Source organism: Castor canadensis, chromosome 11 (genome assembly GCF_047511655.1).
Source record: "Castor canadensis chromosome 11, mCasCan1.hap1v2, whole genome shotgun sequence".
NCBI classification, from domain to species: Eukaryota; Metazoa; Chordata; class Mammalia; order Rodentia; family Castoridae; genus Castor; species Castor canadensis.
The window spans coordinates 49,642,519-49,669,819 of NC_133396.1; the positions used below are offsets into that span (position 1 = coordinate 49,642,519).

The 27,301-nt window shown below is 44.0% G+C and overlaps 1 protein-coding gene across 1 annotated transcript in view; it reads left to right on the forward strand.

Annotated features, from left to right (window-relative positions):
* Usp22 (ubiquitin specific peptidase 22) overlaps positions 1–22,686 on the forward strand; it is a 47,719-nt gene extending 25,033 nt beyond the window's left edge. The window contains exons 5-13 of the mRNA XM_020172435.2: positions 74–243; positions 3,032–3,179; positions 12,124–12,229; positions 13,663–13,821; positions 15,573–15,699; positions 16,272–16,363; positions 17,941–18,003; positions 18,521–18,670; positions 19,549–22,686. Coding sequence (XP_020028024.1) covers positions 74–243; positions 3,032–3,179; positions 12,124–12,229; positions 13,663–13,821; positions 15,573–15,699; positions 16,272–16,363; positions 17,941–18,003; positions 18,521–18,670; positions 19,549–19,591 — 1,058 coding nt within the window. The 3' untranslated portion in view covers positions 19,592–22,686. The remainder of the gene's footprint in view (positions 1–73; positions 244–3,031; positions 3,180–12,123; positions 12,230–13,662; positions 13,822–15,572; positions 15,700–16,271; positions 16,364–17,940; positions 18,004–18,520; positions 18,671–19,548) is intronic.
* The last annotated feature ends 4,615 nt before the right edge of the window (positions 22,687–27,301 follow it).

Sequence of the window (27,301 nt, forward strand, 5' to 3'; positions counted from 1 at the left end):
GCCACTGGGGACTGGCTTAGTGTGTCCATAGCCCAGTGCACAAGTAACTCTGCTCTCGGTGGCTGCCCTCCAGGCCTGCGTGGTTTGATCAACTTGGGCAACACGTGCTTCATGAACTGCATCGTGCAGGCTCTGACCCACACGCCACTCCTGCGGGACTTCTTCCTGTCCGACAGGCACCGCTGTGAGATGCAGAGCCCTAGCTCCTGCCTGGTCTGTGAGATGTCCTCACTCTTCCAAGAGGTAACTGCTGCCAATTTCTTGGTGAAATGGTTCTGTCACTTCTTGCTTTTCACCTTTAAAAAGAAAATAGGGCTGGGGTATGGCTCAAGTGTAGAGCTCCTGACTAGCAAGTGCAAGTTTCACCAAAAAAAAAAAAAAAAAAAAAGAATAGAGTTGACCATAATAAGGGAAGGCAAATTTCCAGAACCTCATATAGTGAGTAAATATTTAATATATGCTTATAATATTGTGGAAGACACAGTTTTTCCAGAGGGATTGCTGGAGAAGAAGCTATTGGCTTGGATTGTAGGTTGCTACCTAGGAGAAGAGCTTCCTTCCTAAGGGAACATGGCAGTCAACTGGTGAATGACATTTATCTCCTTAAACACTGGCAATTTCATACTTAAATCCTGTTGTCTGCCACACTACATCTGATAAAGGCCTGCAGAAATGCACTGACCCCTTTCCCCTTTTTTTTTTTTTTTTTTTTTTGCTGTACTGAGGTTTGAACTCAGAGCCTTGCTCTTGCTATGAAGGCACTCTACTGCCTGAGCCACTCCTTCAGCCTTCCCCTTTATTCTTAAGGAAAGTGGGTGCCCATCTGTCACCAGATCTTTCCAAATGTACTTCATTGTCTTTGTGAGCCTCCGCCCTGCACACTAGGCTTTCCTTGATCTGCTCATAGCTATGCTTCTGTCATATCTGCCCACTTCTAACCACACATCTGTCCCTAAAGGGTTGAGACCTACTTGGGCTGGGGCCTCAGGACCTGCTAACTCAGCAGCCTCAGACCAGATTCTCAGAGTTAAAATAGCTCAGTTACCCCAAATCCAAAGTGCTCTAAATTCCAAAAGTTTTGCACACTAGCATGACACCATAAGTAGAAAATTCCACCCCTCACCTATGATGGTTCGATGTACACAAACTTTCTTTCATATACAAAGTTATTTAAAATATATAAAATTACCTTCAGACTGTGTATAATTGAGTTTTGTGTTTAGACTTGGTTGCCATCCTCAGTATACCTCATTAGGTATATGCAGATACTCTAGAATCAGAGACATCTCTCGTCCTAAGCCTTCTGGATGCTTGGCCTTTATTGCTGGGTCTTGTGCTGGCTCATAGGCCAGGCTGTAAGACTGCTCTGTGGCATGGATCTGTGGCATGGATCTGTGGCGGCCTCTCAGTGCACATGCAGAGAGGTGTTCTTGCTGTGTTTGGGTAGAGATTTGGCTTTTTTGTTGGATTTCTAGGTATTTGTTTTATAGCTTGTAGGTGGGTATTGTTAGGTGTTTGTTTTATAATTTACATAATGAAAACTTTGAATATTTGCAACTTTCAAAAGTGAGTTCTGGTATGGCTAGGTGCTTGACTGTTGAAATACAGCATTCCTTGATCAGTGAGTTTAGAGTGCTTCAGTGCCTTCCTCATCCTGTCTGTTGACATTCACTCTTTTTTTTTCTTTTATTATTCGTATGTGCATACAAGGCTTGGTTCATTTCTCCCCCTTGCCCCCACCCCCTCCCTTACCACCCACTCCACCCCCTCCCTCTCCCCCCCACCCCCGCAATACCCAGCAGAAACTATTTTGCGACATTCACTCCTCCTTTTCTTTACCAGGTGACACACGACTTGAGTATCCCTCATCTGAAATGGTTGGGAGTCTCTTAACATGTCTGGAGTATTTTGGATTTTGGAATTTTTGTGTAGACTTCATTGGTTTACTAATCCAAAATACTCAAAATGTAACATGTGCTCAAAAAGTTTCATGTTATGGGGCATTTTTGGTTTTAGATTTTCAGACTAGGGATACTCAACTTCTGCTATGTCTCTTCCTTATAGCTGTTCGCTACCTCTCACCTTTTATTAACTTCCAAGTATAAATCCTAAGCTTGTTGAGGAAGAATTTGACATTTCTGCTTCCTTGCCCACCTCATGCTCTTGTTTGTAAATGTCTGCTGGTGGCTGTCAAGTGAACCAGTCTTAGTAGTAGAACCTGAAAGAAGAAAGCTAACTAACTTCATGACTAATGCTGTGGTCTCAAGCATGCTAGGCACACGCTCTATTGCTGAGCTGCACTCCAGCCTATGTGTTAATAGTATATTGGCTACTATGTCATTTTTTCCATGATTATTTTTAGGATTTGTAATTTAGAATTACAAGTCTGTTCTTAAGAAAGGCATGCTGTGTGTTTATTCTAAGGAAAGTTAATGCTGGCTCAGAAGGTAAAACCTGAACTGTTCAGTGTCATCTGGACTTCTGGGTTCCTGCTTTTGTGTCTGAACAAGCAAGAGTCCTCTGGGTTCTTACCTGGGTGGGAAGCTGTGGACTGGAGATGAAGTGCTAGGTCTGATGTCTCAGCATACAGGCTTGGTCTCCCTGAGTTGGCTGCGAACCTAGGCAGGAGACGAGTGGTATTGGAGTTCTGGAGTCCTAGAAGCACTCCTATAGCCAGTCCTAGTATGAATGTGCTACTGGACGTACCTGAGGTGGTTTGGCTGGGGCTTTATGCAGGCTAATGTTGGGTGGACTGAGTCACTTTGATTTGCTTTTGATTTTATGTTAGCAAATCATAATTCATTGCATAAGCTTATCTATAGAAAATAGGTTGTGGTGAGGAAGAAAATTCCACACAGACTCAGAAGGTCCAGTGAGTTCAAATAAAAACATGGCTTGCCAAAAAGAAAATAGTGAATAAGTTTTTGTCAAACTAGCCATTATCACCCTTAGGAGCTGTTTGTTGTTTTACTGTGTTTGCTGTATGCTCAAGTCTAACATATTCTCACAGTTTTCCCTTCTCTTTGAGCAGTTTTACTCTGGGCACCGATCACCTCACATTCCATACAAACTGCTGCACCTGGTATGGACCCATGCACGGCACCTGGCAGGTTATGAGCAGCAGGATGCACATGAATTCCTCATTGCAGCCCTGGATGTTCTCCATCGGCACTGCAAAGGTGAGTGGTGCTTGTGCCTGCCTGGGTTAGGGTGGGCGGTTTCCTTGAAGAGGGAGCAGGGTGACATTGTGTGCATACTCAGCAAATGGTGTCAGGACACATTTAATTTGTGTTGTATAGACCATATAATTATGTTCCAATAAGAGCAATACCGCATTTACCTCAATGAAGTTCTCTGTAGTTTATCTATTTATAATTGATTGATTGGTTGAGTCTGCTGTTTCAAGCTGGCCTTGAACTTAGAATCCTCCTGCCTCAGCCTCTCAGGTGCTGGAATTAAAGGTATGAGCCATCACATCCAACTCTCCATAGTTTATTTTTAGGGAAAAATAAATAGTTTCAGGTGTTGTCCTCACACCTTGCTGGGGGTGTAGCACGTGGTGGTGATGGTGTGTATGTGAGTGTGTGTGGGGTGGGGGTCCTTCATGATCATCATAGTGAACAGTGAAACCTTGCCAGGCCTTCCTGGAGGCCTCTGTCTGCTGCAAAGGCTCTGGGGTATCAGGTCCAAAGCTTCTGAATATTAATCATCCCCTCTTCCCTGGAAGTTTCCACTAGGACCAGTTGCTGCCCTAAAATAGCCAGAGAGCTGGAACAAACAGGAAGTGGACAGAGTCTTCCCTGACCCTAGTCAGGTTCTCTCTTGACTCTAACCAGAGCCTTTCATTTTGAAGTCTCCTGGGATCTTACTGGACCTTGCCTTCTACTGTAACATAGTCCAACAGTTTGGCCCCAGACAGAGGGTGGTACCCCTTCAGGGCTCGGGGTGGGGAGGAGCAGTTCTGGGTGCTAGAGGTGGAAGATTTGGACAAAATTACTTGAGCCCAGATGGTTCCCTCCTGCCCAGCTCACAGTAGAGTTCTCAATTCTGAGTATCTCAGATTTCAGCTAAGGGACAGTTCTCAAGTGTGGTTTTGAGTGGTTGGCTTGAGGGTTCTTTATAAACATTGTAGGTATTCAGTAGATCTGGGTGAAGATCAGAAGGTGCCATGCCTACTCAGGTTGCAGGTGATGGCTGAGGCCGCTGCTCAGATCTCACACCCCAGAACACCATGCCCTCGTAGTGAATTAATTGGCTCCTTCTGGGTCACCTGTGGCTGTGGGCTGCTACAGCTGGTTGTAAGTGGTGTCCTCCCAACTGGTCTTCTTTTTAATTGGTGCCTTTTAAAGAGCAAATCAGCTGGCTTTCTTGACACCTTTCCTGTGTCTTTCCAGCCATGCTGAGGGCTGTCAACCCATCTCACCAGTGCCCCCTGAAGCTGAAGCTTCAGCTCACAGATAGCCACACTTTGATGGCTTGTTTGTATCAGCTGTCATGCTTGGAGTTCTGTTTTGTTGATACTTTTTTTTTTTTCCCTGAAAACATACGTGATCCTTTTAATGCTTGCCCTAGGAATCAAATAAAAGTTTCTTAATAGCTTAAATAGGTTGAGTTTCCTGGTATGATGTTTAAAATAGAACAGAAAAGAGCTGCTGTGAAAGAGTAATTTTTCTTTATTTCTATTATTCCAGACACTTGATAAGAAAAGTTAAGTGCAGGATACTGGTGGCTCATGCCAGTAATTCTAGGTACTCAGGAGGCAGAGATCAGGAGAATTGAGATTCAAAGCCAGCCCCAGGCAAATAGTTCGAGAGACCCTGTGCAAAAAATCCATCACACAAAAAAATGGAGGGGTTGGTAGAGTGGCTCAAAGTGTAGGCCCTGAGTTCAAACCCTAGTACTGCAAAAAAAGAAAAGAAAAATTAAGAGCCTTTTGTAATCCATAGAAATCTGTTCTAAAAATCAGTTTTATAAAAATACATTGCTATAAAAATTTTCATATAACAAAAAAGATGAAACCATCATCATCTGCTTCTGATATAACTCTATTAAGTATCTGGAAAACACTGAGTTCTTCGATTTAGAAACTCAGTCATGGGCTGAGGGTGTACTTGGAGGTAGATGCCTGATTCAGGTGTGCAAGACTCTGGATTCCAACCCCAGCACACAAAAACAAAGAAGAGATATCAGAATTCTGCCCGAAGGTTGCTGGGCCCCACTGCAAGTGGTTGTGTGTAGTTTACAAGTTGTTACCTCTGGGGAATCTTCTTCCCATTCTCTCCTTGCATTTTCCTGTACCCAGTAATGATTTGTCCTGCATAATTGAGATCCTTCTGGGCAGTGTTTTCTCCCTAATCTTCAATATTCTGGGCAGCTGGTGTCAAGACTCAGTGGCCAGTCTTCATTCTTCTCTAGTTCTGTTTTTTTGATATGTGATCTTTATACATATGGCATGCTCAATATTCCCTTCTCTACTTGAATGAAATTTTTTTTTTCATTTTTTTATTATTCATATGTGCATACAAGGCTTGGTTCATTTCTCCCCCCTGCCCCCACCCACTCCCTTACTACCCACTCCGCCCCCTCCCTCTCCCCCTCCTCAATACCCAGCAGAAACTATTTTGCCCTTATTTCTAATTTTGTTGTAGAGAGAGTATAAGCAATAATAGGAAGGAACAAGGGTTTTTGCTGGTTGAGATAAGGATAGCTATACAGGGCATTGACTCACATTGATTTCCTGTGCGTGGGTGTTACCTTCTAGCTTAATTGTTTTTGATCTCACCTTTTCTCTAGTACCTGTTCCCCTTTTCTTATTGGCCTCAGTTGCTTTATGGTATCTGCTTTAGTTTCTCTGCGTTAAGGGCAACAAATGCTAGCTAGTTTTTTAGGTGTCTTACCTATCCTCACCCCTCCCTTGTGTGCTCTCGCTTTTATCATGTGCTCATAGTCCAATCCCCTTGTTGTGTTTGCCCTTGATCTAATGTCCACATATGAGGGAGAACATACGATTTTTGGTTTTTTGAGCCAGGCTAACCTCACTCAGAATGATGTTCTCCAATTCCATCCATTTACCAGCGAATGATAACATTTCATTCTTCTTCATGGCTGCAAAAAATTCCATTGTGTATAGATACCACATTTTCTTAATCCATTTGTCAGTGGTGGGGCATCTTGGCTGTTTCCATAACTTGGCTATTGTGAATAGTGCCGCAATAAACATGGATGTGCAGGTGCCTCTGGAGTAACAGTCTTTTGGGTATATCCCCAAGAGTGGTATTGCTGGATCAAATGGTAGATCGATGTCCAGCTTTTTAAGTAGCCTCCAAATTTTTTTCCAGAGTGGTTGTACTAGTCTACATTCCCACCAACAGTGTAAGAGGGTTCCGTTTTCCCCACATCCTCGCCAACACCTGTTGGTGGTGGTGTTGCTGATGATGGCTATTGTAACAGGGGTGAGGTGGAATCTTAGCGTGGTTTTCATTTGCATTTCCTTTATTGCTAGAGATGGTGAGCATTTTTTCATGTGTTTTCTGGCCATTTGAATTTCTTCTTTTGAGAAAGTTCTGTTTAGTTCACATGCCCATTTCTTTATTGGTTCATTAGTTTGGGGAGAATTTAGTTTTTTAAGTTCCCTGTATATTCTGGTTATCAGTCCTTTGATGTATAGTTGGCAAATATTTTCTCCCACTCTGTGGGTGTTCTCTTCAGTTTAGAGACCATTTCTTTTGATGAACAGAAGCTTTTTAGTTTTATGAGGTCCCATTTATCTATGCTATCTCTTAGTTGCTGTGCTGCTGGGGTTTCATTGAGAAAGTTCTTACCTATACCTACTAACTCCAGAGTATTTCCTACTCTTTCTTGTATCAACTTAAGAGTTTGGGGTCTGATATTAAGATCCTTGATCCATTTTGAGTTAATCTTGGTGTAGGGTGATATACTTGGATCTAGTTTTAGTTTTTTGCAGACTGCTAACCAGTTTTCCCAGCAGTTTTTGTTGAAGAGGCTACTATTTCTCCATCGTATATTTTTAGCTCCTTTGTCAAAGATAAGTTGCTTATAGTTGTGTGGCTTCATATCTGGATCCTCTATTCTGTTCCACTGGTCTTCATGTCTGTTTTTGTGCCAGTACCATGCTGTTTTTATTGTTATTGCTTTGTAATATAGTTTGAAGTCAGGTATTGTGATACCTCCTGCATTGTTCTTTTGACTGAGTATTGCCTTGGCTATTCGTGGCCTCTTGTGTTTCCATATAAATTTAACAGTAGATTTTTCAATCTCTTTAATGAATGTCATTGGAATTTTGATGGGAATTGCATTAAACATGTAGATTACTTTGGGGAGTATAGACATTTTTACTATGTTGATTCTACCAATTCATGAGCATGGGAGATCTCTCCACTTTCTATAGTCTTCCTCAATCTCTTTCTTCAGAAGTGTATAGTTTTCCTTGTAGAGGTCTTTCACATCTTTTGTTAGGTTTACACCTAGGTATTTGATTTTTTTTGAGGCTATTGTAAATGGAATTGTTTTCATACATTCTTTTTCCGTTTGCTCATTGTTAGTGTATAGAAATGCTAATGATTTTTCTATGTTGATTTTATATCCTGCTACCTTGCTATAGCTATTGATGATGTCTAGAAGCTTCTGAGTAGAGTTTTTTGGGTCTTTAAGGTATAGGATCATGTCGTCTGCAAATAGGGATATTTTGACAGTTTCTTTACCTATTTGTATTCCTTTTATTCCTTCTTCTTGCCTAATTGCTCTGGCTAGGAATTCCAGTACTATGTTGAACAGGAGTGGAGATAGTGGACATCCTTGTCTGGTTCCTGATTTTAGAGGGAATGGTTTTAATTTTTCTCCGTTAAGTATAATGCTGGCTGTAGGTTTGTCATATATAGCTTTTATAATGTTGAGGAACTTTCCTTCTATTCCTAGTTTTCTTAGAGCTTTTATCATGAAATGATGTTGGATCTTATCAAAGGCTTTTTGTGCATCTATTGAGATGATCAAGTGGTTTTTGTCTTTGCTTCTGTTAATGTTTTTTATTACATTTATTGATTTTCATATGTTAAACCACCCCTGCATCCCTGGGATGAAGCCTACTTGGTTGTGGTGAATAATCTTTTTGATGTGTTGCTAAATTCAGTTTGCCATTATTTTGTTGAGGATTTTTGCATCGATGTTCATTAAGGAGATTGGCCTGTAGTTCTCCTTTTTGGAGGTGTCTTTGCCTGGTTTGGGGATAAGTGTAATACTGGCTTCATAAAATGTGTTTGGCAGTTTTCCTTCCCTTTCTATTTCATGGAACAGTTTAAGGAGGATTGGTATCAGTTCTTCTTTAAAGGTCTGATAGAATTCAGCAGAGAATCCATCAGGTCCTGGACTTTTCTTTTTGGGGAGACTCTTGATTGCTGCTTCAATTTCATTTTGTGTTATAGGTCTATTCAGGTGATTAATTTCCTCTTGGTTCAGTTTTGGATGATCATATGTGTCTAGAAATCTGTCCATTTCTTTTAGATTTTCAAATTTATTTGAATATAGGTTCTCAAAGTAGTCTCTGATGATTTCCTGGACTTCCATGGTGTTTGTTGTTATCTCCCCTTTTGCATTCCTAATTCTACTAATTTGGGTTTTTTCTCTCCTCATTTTAGTCAGGTTTGCCAGGGATCTATCGATCTTGTTTATTTTTTCAAAGAACCAACTTTTTGTTTCATTAATTCTTTGTATGGTTTTTTTGGTTTCTATTTCGTTGATTTCAGCTCTTATTTTTATTATTTCTCTCCTTCTATTTGTTTTGGGATTTGCTTGTTCTTGTTTTTCTAGGAGTTTGAGATGTATCATTAGGTCATTAATTTGGGATCTTTCAATCTTTTTAATATATGCACTCATGGCTATAAACTTTCCTCTCAAGACTGCCTTAGCTGTGTCCCATAGTTTCCTGTAGGTTGTGTTTTCATTTTCATTGACTTCCAGGAACTTTTTAATTTCCTCTTTTATTGCATCGATGATCCATTCTTCATTAAGTAATGAGTTATTTAGTTTCCAGCTGTTTGCATGTTTTTTGTCTTTACTTTTGTTGTTGAGTTCTACTTTTACTGCATTGTGGTCAGGTAGTATGCACGGTATATTTCTATTTTCTTATATTTGCTGAGGCTTGCTTTGTGCCCTAGGATATGATCTATTTTGGAGAAGGTTCCATGGGCTACTGAGAAGAATGTATATTGTATAGAGGTTGGATGAAATGTTCTGTAGACATCTACTAGGTCCACTTGATCTATTGCATATTTTAGATCTTGGATTTCTTTATTGAGTTTTGTTTGGATGACCTATCTATTGATGATAATGGGGTGTTAAAGTCTCCCACAACCACTGTGTTGGCGTTTATATATGCTTTTAGGTCTTTCAGGGTATGTTTGATGAAATTGGGTGCATTGACATTGGGTGCGTACAGATTGTTGATTATTATTTCCTTTTGGTCTATTTCCCCTTTTATTAGTATGGAGTGTCCTTCTTTATCTCGTTTGATCAATGTAGGTTTGAAGTCTACTTTGTCAGAGATAAGTATTGCTACTCCTGCTTGTTTTCGGGGGCCATTGGCTTGGTAAATCTTCTTCCAGCCTTTCATCCTAAGCATATGCTTATTTCTGTCGGTGAGATGAGTCTCCTGTAAGCAACAAATTGTTGGATCTTCTTTTTTAATCCATTTTGTCAAATGGTGTCTTTTGATGGGTGAATTAAGTCCATTAACATTAAGCGTTAGTACTGATAGGTATGTGGTGATTCCTGCCATTTAGTTGTCTTAGTTGTTTGAAGGTTTGATTGTGTGTACCTAACTTGATGTTACTCTCTACTGTCTTGCTTTTTCTTATCCTGTGGTTTGGTGCTGCCTGCCTTTTCATGGTTAAGTTGGGTTTCACTTTCTGTGTGCAGGATCCCTTGCAGAATCTTTTGTAATGGTGGCTTTGTGGTCACATATTGTTTTAGTTTCTGCTTATCATGGAAGACTTTTATTGCTCCATCTATTTTGAATGATAGCTTTGCTGGGTAGAGTATCCTGGGGTTGAAGTTATTTTCATTCAGTGCCCAGAAGATCTCACCCCACGCTCTTCTTGCTTTTAATGTTACTGTTGAGAAGTCTGCTGTGATTTTGATGGGTTTACCTTTGTATGTTACTTGTTTTTCTCTCTTACAGCCTTCAATATTCTTTCCTTAGTTTCTGAACTTGTTGTTTTAATGATGATATGTCGTGGAGTAGTTCTATTTTGATCTGGTCTGTTTGGTGTCCTGGAGGCCTCTTGCATTTGTATGGGAATATCTTTCTCTAGATTTGGGAAATTTTCCGTTATTATTTTGTTGAATATATTACGCATTCCCTTCGCTTCCACCTCTTCTCCTTCTTCGATGCCCATGATTCTCAAGTTTGGTCTTTTGATGGAGTCAGTGAGTTCTTGCATTTTCTTTTCACAGGTCTTGAGTTGTTTAATTAATAGTTCTTTGGTTTTTCCTTTAATTACCATTTCATCTTCAAGTTCTAAGATTCTGTCTTCTGTTTGTTCTATTTTGCTGGATTGGCCTTCCGTTTTGTTTTGCAGTTCTGTTTCGTTCTTTTTTCTGAGGTTTTCCATATCCTGGCAGTTTTCTTCTTTATTGTTGTCTATTTTTGTCCTGAGTTCATTTATCCATTTATTCATTGTGTTCTCTCTTTCACTTTGGTGTTTATACAGTGCTTCTATGGTTTCCTTTATTTCTTCTTTTGCTTTTTCAAATTCTCTATTTTTATTGTCTTGGAATTTCTTGAGTGTCTCCTGTACATTTTGGTTGACCCTATCCAGTATCATCTCTATAAAATTCTCATTGAGTACTTGTAGTATGTCTTCTTTTAAATTATTCTTGTGGGCTTCATTGGGTCCTTTGGCATAGTTTATCTTCATTTTGTTGGAGTCTGGATCTGAGTTTCTGTTCTCTTCATTCCCCTCTGGTTCCTGTACTAATTTTTTGCTGTGGGGAAACTGGTTTCCCTGTTTTTTCTGTCTTCCCGTCATTGTCCTTGGTGTTGTTACTGTCCCTGTACTGTGTGTAATTAAGTATTTTCTAGCTTGTAATAATAACAATGGTAATATTTAAAATGGAAGAGTGAGCTGAGATGGAAAGCAAGAAGTTAAAGAAAAGGGGAAAACAAATACACAGACAAGAGGGAGAAAGCAGAACAAGGTATCAGACAAGAGAGTTTCAAAGGTATAAACAGGGAGTGTTAGTGTACTAATCAACAGTAAGCTGGTCAGCGTCTTCCCAAGCCGTATGGGCGCCGGCCACTGGCGGCCCCGGGGGCCCTCCTCGTTTCTCCGTTTAACGTGAAGTGGAGATTCTCTGCACCGGCTGGAGATGTGGAGGGGTCAAAGTTATGCCTTTTCTCGGTGATTATGCCTGCAAAGTGTGTCTCCAGCGTCTCTCCAAGCTTTCACTATAGGAGGGTCGCTTTCTGCTTCCTACCTCTAGCCGCCATCTTGGAATTCCCCCTTGAATGAAATTTTAGTAGCATATCTATGCCACATAATGAGTTACATTCTGCTACTTAAGTTTTGCATCTGCCTATCTACAAACACATGTGTAAGTAAAATGTCTATTGAATAGAGAGGGTAGGAGTGTAACATGTTGATGTAACTGACTGGCAGGTGCTGCTGGTTAGTTACCTGTGGTTCTAGAATGCCGGGGCCCATGAGGAAAGACCAGAGCAGAGGCGAGCTGCGTCGCATCCTGGAGGGAGGCCCCTATTGATCTAGTTGTGGGAAGAGGCTCTTCCTGGCATATGTGGCCCAGCACATATTGGGCTGTCTCACTGAAAAAATATTTGATTCTGTGTATGAAAAGGGAATCAATGACTACTCAGTTATTGGACATCAGATGCGCTTTGTTAAGTAGAAGCAAGGGAGATTTCTTAGGGAATGGAGCAAAAAGAGCATTGAAAATCCAGCTGCTCTGATCTCATGAACTGTCTGTTGAAATGACAAATGTCTTCATCTACCTTGTAGAGTGTCAGCACTCCTGGTTTCTTCCTGACTTTGCTGGTAGATGTGGAAACATACTGTTCACTGGCTTAGACACTAATCTATGCTCTGTCCCCAGGTGATGACAATGGAAAGAAAGCCAACAATCCCAACCACTGCAACTGCATCATCGATCAGATCTTCACAGGTGGGCTGCAATCTGATGTCACATGCCAAGTCTGCCAGTAAGTACCACCATCAGCTGGATGGACAGTCACTTGCACTGTCAGGACCTGTCTGGGCTACTCCCAGTTGACAGAAGTATGTGTTCTGGCAAGCATGTAAGATAGACTTGTGAGCCTAAAGCTTAGCACCTCTTTAGAGATTGATCTGTAGGTTGTGTGGTGCTACTTATGGTGGAGCGCCTATAAGATGAGCAGTTTTAGTTCAACAATCATGCTGTGAATGTTTGTTACATAAAATAGCTCTGATAGAGAAGTCACAAGAGAATTGAACAGATTGCCTGAGTGCTAAGGGCCATGGAGGCTTTTCCCCTTGGCAAAGGCCTGCAGGGCCAGGATCCCAGTGTTGAGATCCTCTTTGCTGTTGTCCACATTTAGCAGGGTGTTCCTGTGAAATTTCCCCCACATTTCTCTGCTTTCTTTATAGTCCTAGATGACAGGAAGCAAATAAAGTAGCCCTCTTCAGGAAGGGCTGGATCACAGAGGACAGACTTTTGGCTTCTGTGCTCCAAAGTGTGTTAGTTTTAGTTATGGTTTTCTCTTGGATTTGCCATAACATAGTGTCCTTAGTTCTTTCCAGGTGTAACCTCTGCTTAGCACTCAAGCTTAAGTGCCAGAGCGAGGATCTGTTGGTGTTGGGCTGGAGGAGCTCTTGTTTAGCCCCAGGGCACACTGCTGTTTTTATTACAGTTCAGTTTTTTAAGACCCTGGTTATGACCCACCACAGTCATTCAGAGCCCCTGATAGATTGCCACCTGCATTCCATGCAAGGTCTGGAACTGGGTTGCTGTCACTGACACGGATGCAGTTTTCTTTCAGTAACAAAACTTGGGGCTGGGTTCTGAGCAGTTTAGAACTCCTCACTAGTCCTTAACTACTGAATTCTACTAGCAGGAGATTGTCTCCGACTTACATTCTGTTTAAATATCTATAGTGAATTTCACATTCCGAGTTTTCTTTTTATTTATTTTATTTTTGAGTTTCCTTTTTTATAATATTATAAATTAAATCTCCAGGCAGGAATCAGCCTTGTTAAATGCAGCATTTCATGTTCCACCAGGCCTGCCGAGCTGGCCTGTGCGCACTGGGTGTGGTGTGGTGGGTGGGGGTGGAGTGGGGGTTCCATCATCACTCAGGAAGATATGCCCTGTTTCTGCGTAATCATGTTGCAGTTCCTACATGCAGTGAGATTCAGGGAATCAGAGCCTCAGGAATTTATACTTTGCTCACATTCCCTAAATGAAGGCAGTGGTGTCCCAGGTTGGAAACCATCATCTTGGGAACTTGGAATGTGTTGGTGTGAGAGTTCCTGCTATGTCTAGCCTCAGGTGCCCTTAGAACAAAAGAGCAGAGCAGGACAGAGGGTTGGCTCTGTAGGAACTGCCTCGGAGGCCACAGCAGACATCATTCCTCATATTTATCTTCTTTTCCTGCAGTGGAGTTTCTACCACCATAGACCCTTTCTGGGACATCAGTTTAGACTTGCCTGGCTCCTCCACCCCTTTCTGGCCACTGAGCCCAGGGAGCGAGGGCAGCGTGGTGAATGGGGAGAGCCACGTGTCAGGCACAACTACGCTCACAGACTGCCTGCGGAGGTGAGCACCCCAACACTGGTAGGGAAAGTAGCAGGTCAGCAGGACGCCCTGAATTCAGGGCATACACTGGAGTATTGTTTTTCATGTCCAACCAAACATTGAGAAGAGGTGCTGCAGTAGGTGCCCAGAGCTTGTACTAATCTGTCACTTTTTTTCTTTTTTACAAGATGATTAGAATTTCTGTCCATCAGCTTTGCATGGTAGCTTGTCTGTATCACAAGCCACTAATTCACCCCCAGCCACCCTTCACGTAGATGAGCCAGAGTGAAAACTACAATGGCCCCTCTCCTTGTGTATGTGGCCTTTCTGCGTGTGATTAAAACAATTGTGTTGTTCTGCACTTAGATCATTTTTAAAAATTTGTCCCTTTACTACTTTGTTGATATAGAAAACTAGGATTTAAGTTGCTTTTTCTTATACCAGTTAGAGTTGCTGCAGAAGAGTCCCTGCTAAGGGACACATTCTGTAGAAGAGACAGTGTTTTGGGGTGTACTTTGATGCATGGTCAGCAGGAATAGAGTTGCCTGCTTAGTCTTCTAAAATGCATTAACTTTGTTACACTAACAAGTCCAGATATTAAATGGGAGTCAAATTTTTAGCTTGAGAAACAAAGAAACATCCAAAAACATTTTCCAAGAGTCTTTACAATTAAATTTAGTCATAAATCTCAGTAAAATTAAACTTCGCACTTTATTAACAAAACTTTGCTGGCAGCTGTGGGCGGTTGGGAGAGTCAAGGGGCTGTAGTAGTCCTCCAGAAACTGAGGACAAGTGAATACATCCATCTACAACTTGTGTGAGAAGCAGCAGGTTGCCAAGTGTGGTGGTGCTTACTTATAATTCTAGCACTAGGGAGGCTGAGGCAGGACAAGGGAGAATTCCAGGTGCCCTTTGTCCAGTCCCCCCATAGTGACACCCACCAGCAGAAGTGCATGTCAGAGCAGAATGCTGAGACAGATACAAGTAGGAGTCAGCATCCCTGTCCCCATAACGTCCCTCCTGGCCCTCCCCCTGCCAACCCACCACCACCCTCCTCACCTTAGCATCCAATCTCTTGCTTCCTATAGATTTCACTTCTCAGGAATGTTTATGAACGGAGTCAAACAATGCTCACCTGTGAGAATGCTCTTTCCATTCCTCCTGACCCCAGTCCATCCCTACCCTGTGTCAGTAGGTCATTCCTTTTTATTGCTGACTGCCATCCTGTGAGATGGTGAAGCACAGTTTGATCTTCTGGGTTATTGCCATGTTGGGGCTTTTACACGTACAGCTGCTATCACCATTTGTAGCTTTTGTGTTTTTGTGTGACTGTATCTTCATTGTTCTGAGACAAATTCAATTACTGGTACATATGATAGTCAGAAAGTTAGCATCATTTCCCCAGATCTTTCATTTAAACAAAAAATATTTAGGATAAAATACTTTAAAAGAAGTAGAAAGGGAAGATGAAGAAAGAAAGTGTTGTTTTTTATTGTAAAATTATAAACCACCTTAAACTGTAGGCACATGGTTTTTTGCTTGTTTGTTTTTGTTTTTAATTTTTACAGTACTGAGGTTTGAACTCCAGGCTTTATGCTTGCCAGGCAGGTGTTCTACCACTTGAGCCACTCAACCATTCCTCGGCATGTGTTTTTAGTAGGGAAACTAACCTATCAAAAGTGGCAAAATACCCCGTTTCTCTTTTTTCCTCCTCTGTGTCTTACCTTTCCCCTCTTCTTTCCTAAAAAGCATGCTTTTTAAATACTTTGTAGATTTACCAGACCAGAGCACTTAGGAAGCAGTGCGAAGATCAAGTGCAGCGGTTGTCATAGCTACCAGGAGTCCACTAAGCAGCTCACCATGAAGAAGCTGCCCATTGTGGCCTGCTTTCATCTCAAAGTAAGTTTCCCTGTGATAACTAGCCACAGTGGCAAGCCCAGAGAATGGCCTACAGCATAGTCTAGAACCTGCTAGAATGGGCAGAGGACACTACACTGCCACTAATCAGAGTGTCAAAGAAGTGGGGAGGGAGAATTCCCATGCTTTCTTTTCCGCTGCTTTGTAGTGGCGCACATCTGTTACCCAAACCACTATGGGAAGCCTAAAATAGGAGTGACTTGGTCCAGACTAGCCTGGGCAAAAAGCGAGACCTTATCTCCAAAATAACCAGAGTAAAAAGGACTCTGAGGTATGGCTCAAGAGGTAGTACCACCAAAAATAAAAAATACAAATTTTTAAAAATTAGATAAAAGATGTGGTGGTGCACTTCTATAATCCCAGAACTCAGGAAGTTGAGGTGGGAGGATCATGAGTGTGAAGCCAGCCTGGCCCACATAGTGAGACCCTGTCTCAAAAATATAAATAAATTCTCAGAGAAGGACCCTGGAGGGAGTCTCTTCCAGTTTGCCAACTGACTGTCACTTAATCTTTTCTGTTTGTTCACTCCTTCCCTCCTTCCACAATTTCTGTAGCGATTTGAACACTCAGCCAAGCTGAGGCGGAAGATCACCACATATGTGTCCTTTCCCTTGGAATTGGACATGACGCCCTTCATGGCCTCCAGGTAGGAAAGAGTTAATTCCACTGATCTGGGGTGGGGCAGGTCATCCTGTGTGGATGGTCATCCAGCACCAGGCTTCTAGGTCAAGGTGATCATAGCAATTAATGTAAACCTTACCGTCCCAAAACTTAGTTATTTGTCCTGATCTGACCCAAGACACAGTTTAGTGAGTTATTTTTTTCCTCAGATAGGCAGTTTATGCTTTAGATTTTTCTTTAGCAATCTCTTGCCAACTTTTAAACTTAGAACTCATTCAGGTGAGCTCACAGTCAAGTATCAGTGTTTTAGTTGATGGGAACTGATTTTGAAATACAGATAAGCATGGTTGGCTTTGCAGTTATTATGGATTTCATTTTCCTTGTTTTTAAATCTATATCATAAAACCACTGTTAACTCTCCAAAAAGCCATGATGCTTGTGTTCTGTTACTTGCCATTCATAAATTTGGTGGATTAAAACAACAGAAATTTATTTTCTCTTAGTTCTAGAGGCCAGAAATGTGAAATCATGGTGTGGAGTAGGCCCACTTTGGAAGGGTCCAAGGGTTTCTTTCCTCACCTCTGGGTTCTTTCGTGACCACATCACTGCTCTGACTCCTGGTATCAGGGCCTCCCCTTGAGTATATCTCATCACCCTTGGCATCTCTCTCATAAAGACACTGAACATTAGGTTTAGGACCCAGATGATCCAGGAAGATCTCATGTAATTACATCTGTAAAGACCTTTTTTCAAATAAGGTTACATTCATGGTTCTGAGGGTCGATACATGAACATTACCTTTTCAGAGACCACAGTTGAACCCACTGCACCACTCAAGTAGGTTGCATATTGTTAGTTACCGGTGTCTTTCCTTGTGCTAGCCCTGCCCTAAGGGTCACAGGTGACAACCCCAAATAAAACGAGCCCATCAGAATTTCACCTCTGAAAATAAGACCGCTCAACTATGTGTTCACATATCCAGGGAGGTGGCAGCAGTGTTGCTGATGTGACAGTATCAAGGGTCTTAATGCTTTCTGCTAACCTCAGCACATTAAATGAGTTACTGCTCATTTCCAACACAGCCCTTCTTCCCATCATACCAGATGTGTTGGTGGTAGAATAAACAGTGGTGATCCTTGTGCTCTTTGAGGAGGCAATTGTCTGTGTTATAGAGTGGATTTAACTTACACTCTGTCTTAGGGAAGAGCAGTATGTTTGACATCTGTAACCTTAATGCAGGTTACAAACAAAAGTCTTTTCACAAAGCCTGCTTGGAAGCTCCTGAGGCAGAAAATGGCTGGGGTCCTGCTTAAGAGTAGACCCATCACAGAAGTACCAAGGAGGCTGTGAGGCCAGGGGGCTGTGGGCTGCTGTGCTCCAAGGCAGTTTGCCTCCCAGCTCAAGCCTCAGTGTCCTCACCACAGCACAGGGACAGTTGTGCTTACAGTGTAGTTACTGGAAGAACTAGAGAACCAGTTAACTCTACCCCTGCACAGCATTAGCACAGCAGGCCCTCAGATGATGCTGATAATATCATTAGAGCCTCATGCCTCTGGTGGTTTATTTTAAAAGGATACTGAGTTTTGCTGTTGTTGATTACAGCAAAGAGAGCAGGATGAACGGGCAGTACCAGCAGCCTACAGACAGTCTCAACAATGACAACAAGTATGTGGGGCTTTGGGGCACATGGGGATGAGTGGGCTTCCCAGACCACAGAGAGGGTCAGACTGCCTGCAGGAAGGAATGCACTTGGGAGCAGTGGGGGTAGAACTCCCGATTCTCATTGCCACTGACCTGCTTCTAGTGAGGCTCCTCCCAGCAGGAGACCTTTCCCTTCCTGGGGCCTCTGGTGTGTGGGAGGTTCTGCTGGAAGCTCAGCCTCTTCACCAGCATGACAAGCTTGTTTTCCTGTTACTGTTCCACCTGCCTCCAGTTCCTCTTGCCATTGGCATCAGAAAGATAGACCATTACTGCCACCACGTCTTCTAAGTGTGGTTGAAGGAATTAGCTGGACCGAGGCAAAAGCTGAGTGAGGCAGAGCTGATTCTCCCTTCTCTGCAGCTGTGTGCACGCTTTAGCTCTGAGGCCTTAGGGCAGGTCAGTGGGTTACCCACCCACCCTGAACTGTATGGTTTCCAACACGACATCATCTTCACTTGCTCTCTCCCCTTATTCACACCAGGTACTCCTTGTTTGCTGTTGTTAACCATCAAGGGACCTTGGAGAGTGGCCACTACACCAGCTTCATCCGGCAGCACAAAGACCAGTGGTTCAAATGTGATGATGCCATCATCACCAAGGCCAGCATCAAGGATGTGCTGGACAGTGAAGGGTGTGTTCAGCGTGTGGGGTTAGAGGGTCCCTGCAGTGACAATTCTGCCTCCCCTCATGTCCACCCAAAGCCACAGACTAGTCTGTGAATGTCATACTCAGGGTGTGCATCTTTAGTTGCTGAAGTGACCAGGGCTCCTCTGGGGTAGGATGCCACCTTGAGGTCATAAAAGAGGAAAGGATGTCCCTATCCGGAGGTGCAGTGAATGTTTCCTTCAGCTCAAGGAGTGTTGGAGTCTCCATTTGTCTTGGCCACAATGCACTGGGCATGTCTGTTCTTGATCCCCTTCTCCTCTTTACTGGTTTTGTCCCTTCATGGCACAGAAACCTGTGGGCCTGCAGGAACCAACAGGACCCCTTCACCATTCACCTTGAACTTACCTGGGTCCTTAGTCAGCAGAAAGATCAGCAAGATTTTCAACCCCAGGGACCAGGTGAAGCCAGCTGCTTTAAGGGTGTGCACATTTTACTCCGAGCACCAGGAGCCTCTAGCGAGGTTTCACAGAGGAGAATTTAGGTTAAGGGCAGCTTGCGGGGCAGTGAGATGGAAGGAAGCCCTTACCCGAGGGCAGTGAGATGGAAGGAAGCCCTTACCCGAGGGCAGTGATGATCATGGGCAGGATAAGTGATGGCAGAGAGGGCTGCAGGAGGTCCATGAAACCTTAGTGACTCACTGGCAAGAAGTAGGTAATCAGGCTGTCACCTTGGGGGCAGGGTAGGGCAAGACAGTATCCTTCAAGGGACTCTCTCCCAGGGGACTGAGAAACTAAACTACCCAACCAAGAAGTCAGACATGCAGAGGGCCCGTGCATGTGTTCTCACCTGGCACAGACTGCTTTGATTTTAATATTTAAGTCTGCTTCCCTTCTTCCTCCTCAGGTACCTGCTATTCTACCACAAACAGTTCCTGGAGTACGAGTAGCCCCCTCCACAGCTGGTCAGAAAAAAAGGAGAGCAAAAGTTGACATGCCTCCTGAGATGATCCCCTACTTCCCCAGTGACATGACCCTGCAACACCCTTCTGTGCAAATGTCCCACACGTATTGACCCTCTGCACCCAGGAGTTGTGGTGTTGGGGTGGACACAAGCTACAGGATCAGAATGGCCTTGTGCCCTGGGTGGGAAAGGAGCCATGGGCTCTGTTGTTAGTATCTTTTGTGTCGTCCAAACCCTGTGGGAGATTGGGGGTGGCCTCCTCATTGCACAGCAGCCTCTGCCTGGTGCTTCATTCAGTCATCCCGTGCGCACAGTTTAAAAAGGCACCCACTTAATTGAAAATTAATGGGTCCATTAAAGCTGTAAAGTAGACGGAGATGGTGTGCAAGGATAGGACTTGTGAGCACCTTTCTCTCAGTGGGGTATGGTATTTAATGCATGGAGTGTGGACTCTTAGCCTCCATTTTTTCTGCAGCTATAATGCAGCCCAGGAGCCCAAGGACCTGAGGCCGCTTACAAGCTCTAAGCACGTCCGTTCTGCAGATACCATAGCATTACCTGCATGTGGAAGCATCAGCCCAGATCTTCTCTTGGTTTTCTAGAAATAGGCATTTTCTTATCTGTCTCCCCTTTTCTCTTTTTTCACAATGGTGAATTTCATAAATGTAACAGTAGTAAAGTGAATGAGTATCGAGTTTATACTGAAATCTAGATCATTCCTCCTTCATTCTGAGAGTGTGTCTTGCTTTTTAATTGGTGCTGTTTTGTTGCTCCTTCCCCCTCCATACCTCCCTGTCCTTTGGTTAGCCACAGGCGGCAGAGGAGAACCGGGCTGTAGCTGGGAATGTCCCTGATAATCTTAATCTTTGGAGGAAATGGAATGTTCCCCAAACCTTGGTTCCATTGATCCCCTTCCCATTTTTCTTCCGAGTCTTTGGTCCCATGGCCTGTCTGGGGCTGCGTGGTGGCTGGTGCGCAAGATAAGAAGATGAGTGGACCCCAGTGGGGACTGCGTTGTGGCACCTTGCTCATGCCTCTGCTCTACATTTACTGTAATTTCAGTCTTAGCTGGAATAAAATGACTTTATGATAGAGTTTGTCAGCAGAACTGGTCAAGGATGTTTCTTATGAGATATCTTGCATGTTTCTATCTAGTCAAACCCAGATTTAAGATTATTTGCCCATTTCTGAGAAATTACAGCATGGTGACTTGGGGGCAGAAGCATTGTTTTGAACCACAGTGTCAGCTGTGTTGGCCATGAGAACCTTGCCCTGCCTGCAGCGGCCTATGGGGAAGTTGCTGTTGCCAGGTCAGCAAGCGTTTCTCCTAAGAGCCAGGTAGTGAGCATTTTAGGCTTTGTGCATTGTGCAGTATTTTGCCATAGATAACATGTGAACTGTGAGTGTGGCTATGTTCCGATGGTCTTTTACTTATGGTCCCTGAAGTTTAAATTATGTAGAATTTTCACAGTGTCAAGAAATTTTGCTTCTTTTAAAAAAACTGTTTGAAAATAAGATTTTTTCTTAGCTTACAGGCCACACAAGAGCAAGCAGGGTCCCTGACCTCACTCATTAGCTAGTTATGTTGGGGTGGAGGCAGTAATGGTAGGAGGCTGAGTAGCTTCTGCTCAGGATATAGGGAACAGCAGTCACACTGCAGAGCCATCAGGATGGCAAAAGCTTTACACAGTACACTTTTTAAAGCACTTGCCCTGTTCATTCTCAGTTGTATTTTTGCATTTAAAAACAAAGTTGAAGCATGCTTTAAAATAAGCATTACTGGAGCAATTTGGGTGGGCCCAGATTTTCAGGCATGGCTTCATGTAGCTTCTGTGTGTCTGTGTGATTCTGCAGTGAAGCTCTCCTCTAGGAAGAGACAGTCTTTTAATTGGGAATAAATCTATTGGAAAGGAGACTTGACCAAAGTCACCTCCAGAAGTCCAAGCCTGGAGCCCTCTGAAGGCCCATCCCCTCTGCACCCTGGCTTGATGGGTGTCCAGATGCAAGCAGGAAACAGGCAGGTGTACCAGCTGGGCCTGCTTCCTCCCTCCCCACACACCTAATCCCCTGTCCCCACTTGTGTTTAGGGGTGTCAGCCACTCCAAAAACATTACAACTAAGGAAAAGGACATTTGTCTTTGCAGGCATTCTATTAAACTTTTGTACCCAGATTAACACTTCTTCACTGGCTTTGGCATTCTGGGCACTTGGTTCTGCAGCTGCTAAGGGGAAGCCGGGGTTTGTGGGCACCGCATTCCTGCTCAATCTTGCCTTCTGCTGGGGTCCTCAGCATTACGTCCCGTGTTTGATATGCTTATGTGACTTTTCCTTGTGAGGAGCAACATTTTTACATGGTGGGTTTGGAAATCTCTTCCTTTAGCTCCTTACCTGACTGTTAAGTCAGGAAAATGGTTTCCTGGGAGTCATCCCAGGTAGGTGTTCAGAAGATTGCAAAGTACAGCTTGCCACTTAGGACTCACTATGTCACTCTGTCCCCCAAAACACATAAGAGTACTTTAAAAAAAAAACAAAACAAAACCTGTGTTTGGGGTTGCTAGCTCTCATGTCAGAGCTTCACAGTAGACAAGTAGACTTGTCCTCCGCTGATATCTAAAGTGGGTATCTTGAGCCCTTCTAAGTGCAGGAGGCATGGGGTGGCCTGAGGACAGAGCAGACAGCTTCCATCTGCCCAGAGGGCTCTGTGGCCTGCCATTGACCTGGAGCTGGGCCTGGGCTCTCTTGACAGGCTCTGGGATGGTCCCTGGACACCCCCTACCCCAAAGCTGTTCCCCTGCACCATGTATACCTGAGTGCTATTGTATCTTGGCTTGGTGTGTATGCTTCTCCTTGTGCAAACTAGCTGTTCTTTGGACAATTCAAGCAACTGTTTCGTTTATTATAACTTTGAAAACAAAAATTGTAAGAAAAAATTCCAATGATCGTGTTGTGGTTGAATATTTTATTACTAAGATGTTTACACCCACCTTTTTCCCTGTAATTTTGAGGGACTATTTGACTCTCTCCTCCTTGATGGCTTGTAGTTTTTCCTATGTCATAATAAAGCTACATTTTATTCTGAAACTGGCCTATTCTGTTACTAACACTAGTATCCAAAGGGAGGGTGGCAGAAAGCACCCTGGCTCCAGCAGGTCAGTAGCTTAGCTGCTCCTGGGACATGCTGGATCCAGACCTCTGGGCACAGTAAGGCCCCTTGCCTTACTGTCATCTGTGCCTTCAGGAGTCATCTGTGGACCTTGAAGTACAAGGTCTTGAAATACAAGGACCTTGAAGTACAAGCTCTGTGCCAGAGCATAATTGGGCCACCTGGCTGTGGCTCAGGAGCATGGGTTGTTAGCAAGCTCCTAAGGAATGAAAGAGCAGTGGGTGTAAGTGACAAAAGACGGTGCTTGTAGAGCCTATGGCTCTGTGACAGGCAGAGGACTGTGGTTAACGCTGACCCTCCCCTTACCCTCGCTCTCCAGGACTTCTCACCTGGTTGGCTTAGACCAATGAGGTCTGCAATGTTCTCTTCTTCTTTTGGATGCCTCTGTTGAAAACAGTTCTACTTCCCTTCTGTGGAAATGCCTAGAGGCACAGAGAACTCACCCAGGTTCCAGACTTGGTCTTTATCCCTACTGTGTGCAGACTGTCCAGATTGTGGAGACTGTGCGGACATGTCTCAGTCTCCATGAGATGTCTTCTGCAGAATTTCCTCCCCCTGCAGGGGGGGAGGGGGAGGATTAAGACCAAGGCAAAAAATACAAATATTCCAGGGCAAGAAAAGGAAAACCAGGTTGATAGGTATAATATTAGCCAGTTTTATATATCCCACCTCAGTGCTCAAATCCCTACGTGCCGGCCGCAGGGAGGTAGCACCATGTAATGGTTTCTAGTAAAACTTGAAATGCCCTGGCAAGACAACCTCATGGCTTCACCATAACAGGTCCCCATAAGCCCACCTGCAGCTGGGTGATGTGACAGGGACAGCAGCCTATTGCTGCCTATCTTCTGTTGGCACCGGGGGTCCTGATCAAAGTGCAGGGCTGGCAGGATGCTGAGATAGGGTGGAGCTGCTGATGGCCAGGGCAGGTGAACCCATGTCCGGGACATGGCTTTATTTCAGCGAAGGCAAGCCTCAGCCTCTATAGTGGAAGAGGCCAGCATAGTCAGGTGACAGACTGGTCCTCTGTGAAATTGCAGCACCCACCTGGGGATTAGCGGGCATCTGGTGGTAGATAGGGTATTGGAGTAGTGCCAGCCTGGGGGGGCCTTGGTAAGGGTAAGTGTTTGATGTTGAGTCTGTCAGCCTGGTTAACTGCCACTTTGTTCACAGGCCCACTGAGCAAGTGTAGGGCTTGGGGAAAGAATGGGCATGTCCTTGTATCTGCCTGAACATGGAAAGTGTCTTCTGTAGGGATTCTCTCTCCCTACCTCGGGAACAAAGAGAACAGATAATAGTCATCTTCATGTTGACAGGTCTTTCCCCACCCAGCTCTTGTTACCAACTATTCTATCCTTTTCCTCCAAGTCCTTGACCATCAACCCAGCTGTTTGGCAGCTCCCCATGCATGGATGTGGCTCAGTGCCAGGATCCCTATCATTCCAGCTGAGGTGGACTACTCCAAAATCCACTCTGTGGGAGGACATCCGTTCATCACCAAGTGGGTGTAGGGACCTCTACTGCTCTGCTTTCCATGTCCTGGCTGAAATTCATGGATGTCTTAACTGCTCTGACCAGCCAGCTGCAGGTTTTTCCCAGTGGGCTTGAGCCTAAGCTGGGGTCTCCAAGTCCTCTGATACCAAATCCATAGTGACACTAGAGAAAATGCCCTGGCCCTGAGCCAGATTCCTTAAAACCTCATGTAACCCCATACCCTGTCCCTGACTGCTGACATACCTAAGAACTGCTTAGGGACATACACTTCCCCTTGACATGCACCACAGCCCATTTAAGAAGTCTCCTGATTGATGCTTTGGATGACCATCCTGATGTGTAGTGTGCAGTCTTTGAAATCCCAACCACCTGGGGACAGTTTCAGGAACTCCCTTGTGGGAAGCCCCTTGCCTTCTTTGAGGCAGTTCCAGTCACAAGTTCAGCCAGATGAAACACTAGGGGATGCAAGAGTGCCCCAGTCCACTTCAGCTGGCACAAGGCAGCCCATTGTGGAGACACATCTGGAAAGCAGACATTGATACATGTTCTGGGTGAGGACTTAGAAAACCTGGTGGCTGAGAACTATGGCTTGGATGCTGATAAGGAATCACATCCTAGACTGTTAATGTCACAACTTGTGACATACCGCAGGGTCTTGCTGACCCACAGCCCCTGGAGCCCACATAAAAATAACAGACCCAGTTTGACCATTCAAGGCTAAAACCTGTCCCTGCCCACATGTGGAAGGAGTTAATGACCCAAAACTTAGTTTTCCAGGACTGACCAGGTCCACAGACTCCAATAAAAGCTTGAGGTCTTGGGACCTCCAGTGCAGCACTCCTGAGCCTTGCCCCTCAGGGCATTGTCCTGTCCAATGGTGTACAGGACATTTCTGCTTTGCTTTTGCCCTGCTTTGCATCTATAAAGCTTTTGCAGGGCAGGAGGCCCCTGTTCAGGAGCAAGTGACTTTTCTTCTCTGACTCTGGTAAGTCTACCTGATTCCTTATCCATTTGTGGGAGTCACCCTCTCAGTTTTACTCTCATTCTGGACTGTTACCTAACAAAACTTGTACAGCAGTGGAGATTTCCTCTCTCCTGTGTCTACAGAGGCCAAATAATCACTCTCAATTTGCCTTTTGTATCCTGAACTGTAACCACAGGGTAATTGTAAAGATTTTGGGCTCTCTATGTATTTTCTCTCCCTTCTGCCTTCTTGCTTGTACTAAGTTTTGCTATTCACAGTGTTAGGAAATTTTGTTAGCTAGTCCTGGCTGGAATTTAACATTCTGTTAACTCTTAGACTCATAAGACCAAAGGAAAAAATGTGTAAAGTCATCTTTTAGAGGCAACCAGGCACCAGTGGCTCACACCTGTAATCCTAGCTACTCAGGAGGCAGAGATCAGGAGGAATGAGGTTCAAGGCCAGCCTAGGCAAATAGTTTGCAAGACCCTATCTCAAAAAAACCCATCACAAAAAAGGGCTTGTGGAGTGGCTCAAGGTATAGGCCCTGAGTTCAGGCCCCTGTATCACAAAAAAAAAAAAAAAAGGCTGGCAGAGTGACTCAAGTGCTAGAGTGCCTGCCTAGCAAGCATGAGACCCTAAGTTCAAACACCAGTACTGCACCCCCCCTCTAAAAAAATGCTATCTTGAAAAACTTCTTAAAACCCGATAAAGCTGGGACACAAAAATGCATCATTGGTCTCCTCTCTGAGAGAACCCAAGCTACTCTATGAAAGCATATCCTTCTCTTAATAAACTTTGCTGTTAACTTTTCCTACATTTCACATCTTGCTTGAAATCTTCTCTGGATTTCAACTGATAGACAATCAGGAGACCATGCACCTGTGGAGAGGGAGCCCCTGCTCGGGCAATTCTGCCTTCCAGGCATACTGAGCCCCTCTCTAGTGCTGCTGATGATGCCAGCACTAAGTGCCCATTTCATTATGAGATGCTCAGACCGCACGGCCATCTGCCACCCATGACAAGGCATTCAGTCCCACTAATCCCAGGTAGCGAGCAGAAGCTGTTTCTAAAAAAGGAGAGTAAGTATCTGCAGAAGACGGCATTGCTTTGGAATCTGGAGGTCTGTTCTGTGATTGTCCTTGCTGGAGTCTCCAAAATGCATTCTTACTTGCTGCAAATCCTTTGAGAATCATGGGATCTTCTGAGTGATAAGCTTTAGGTGGGAGAACAGCAGAAATGACAGCCCAAACTTACTCAGGTTCCACTTGAAGCTGGCAGCCATGTAGATGTGTGCCTTTGTAGATGGGTTAGACACACTCAGTGCTGCCTCCAAACACAGCCAGGCCTTCATAGCAGGTGGGGCAAGGCCAAGCAACTTGTTTTCCGTTTTGAAACAAAGATCTTGATGGGCTCCACTGAGTCCTGGGAAACTTCATTGGTATATGGGTCCCTGAGTCTGGGGGAGTTGTTCTGTCACCTGTCACTTATATCTTATTAAAGTGCCTTTAGTATTTGCTACTTCCCATTCATCAATCCATCTGCACAATGTCATCAGTGTAAGAACCAGAGTATATTTTACGGACTGTCAAGTTGGTCAATATGTCTATAACACTCCTATGTTACAGTAGAAAGAAAGCACGAGAACTACCATAGCCCTAAGAATGCTAGCCAGTTGGGAAAGGCCAGTTGCTTTGGTGTGGAGAGAAAGGTGAGCACAGATGCATTCTTGGTGCCAGGGGCCATGTTGATTTAATTCAACAACAATTCCACATCTGTGACATTAACTGTATTTGGATAAGATTCACAGTGGTAAGGTCATCTTCCAAAGTCAGGCTTCCACACAGGTGCGTTACACAGGGACACCACAGCCCTCATCACTACAGTTGCTTTAAGTCTTTGATGGGGCCCTCTGGTCTTTGAAATCCCCCCAAGGAAGGCAGGATTGCTCCTGGCTTACCAGGAGGAAGTGTGGTAGCCCTCACCACCCAGTGGAGCCAAAGGTGGATGTGGGGATCCTGCCATTTGCCAAGATGCCAGTTACACATCCAGGAACTGAGGAAGGGGCCTCAATTTGAAAA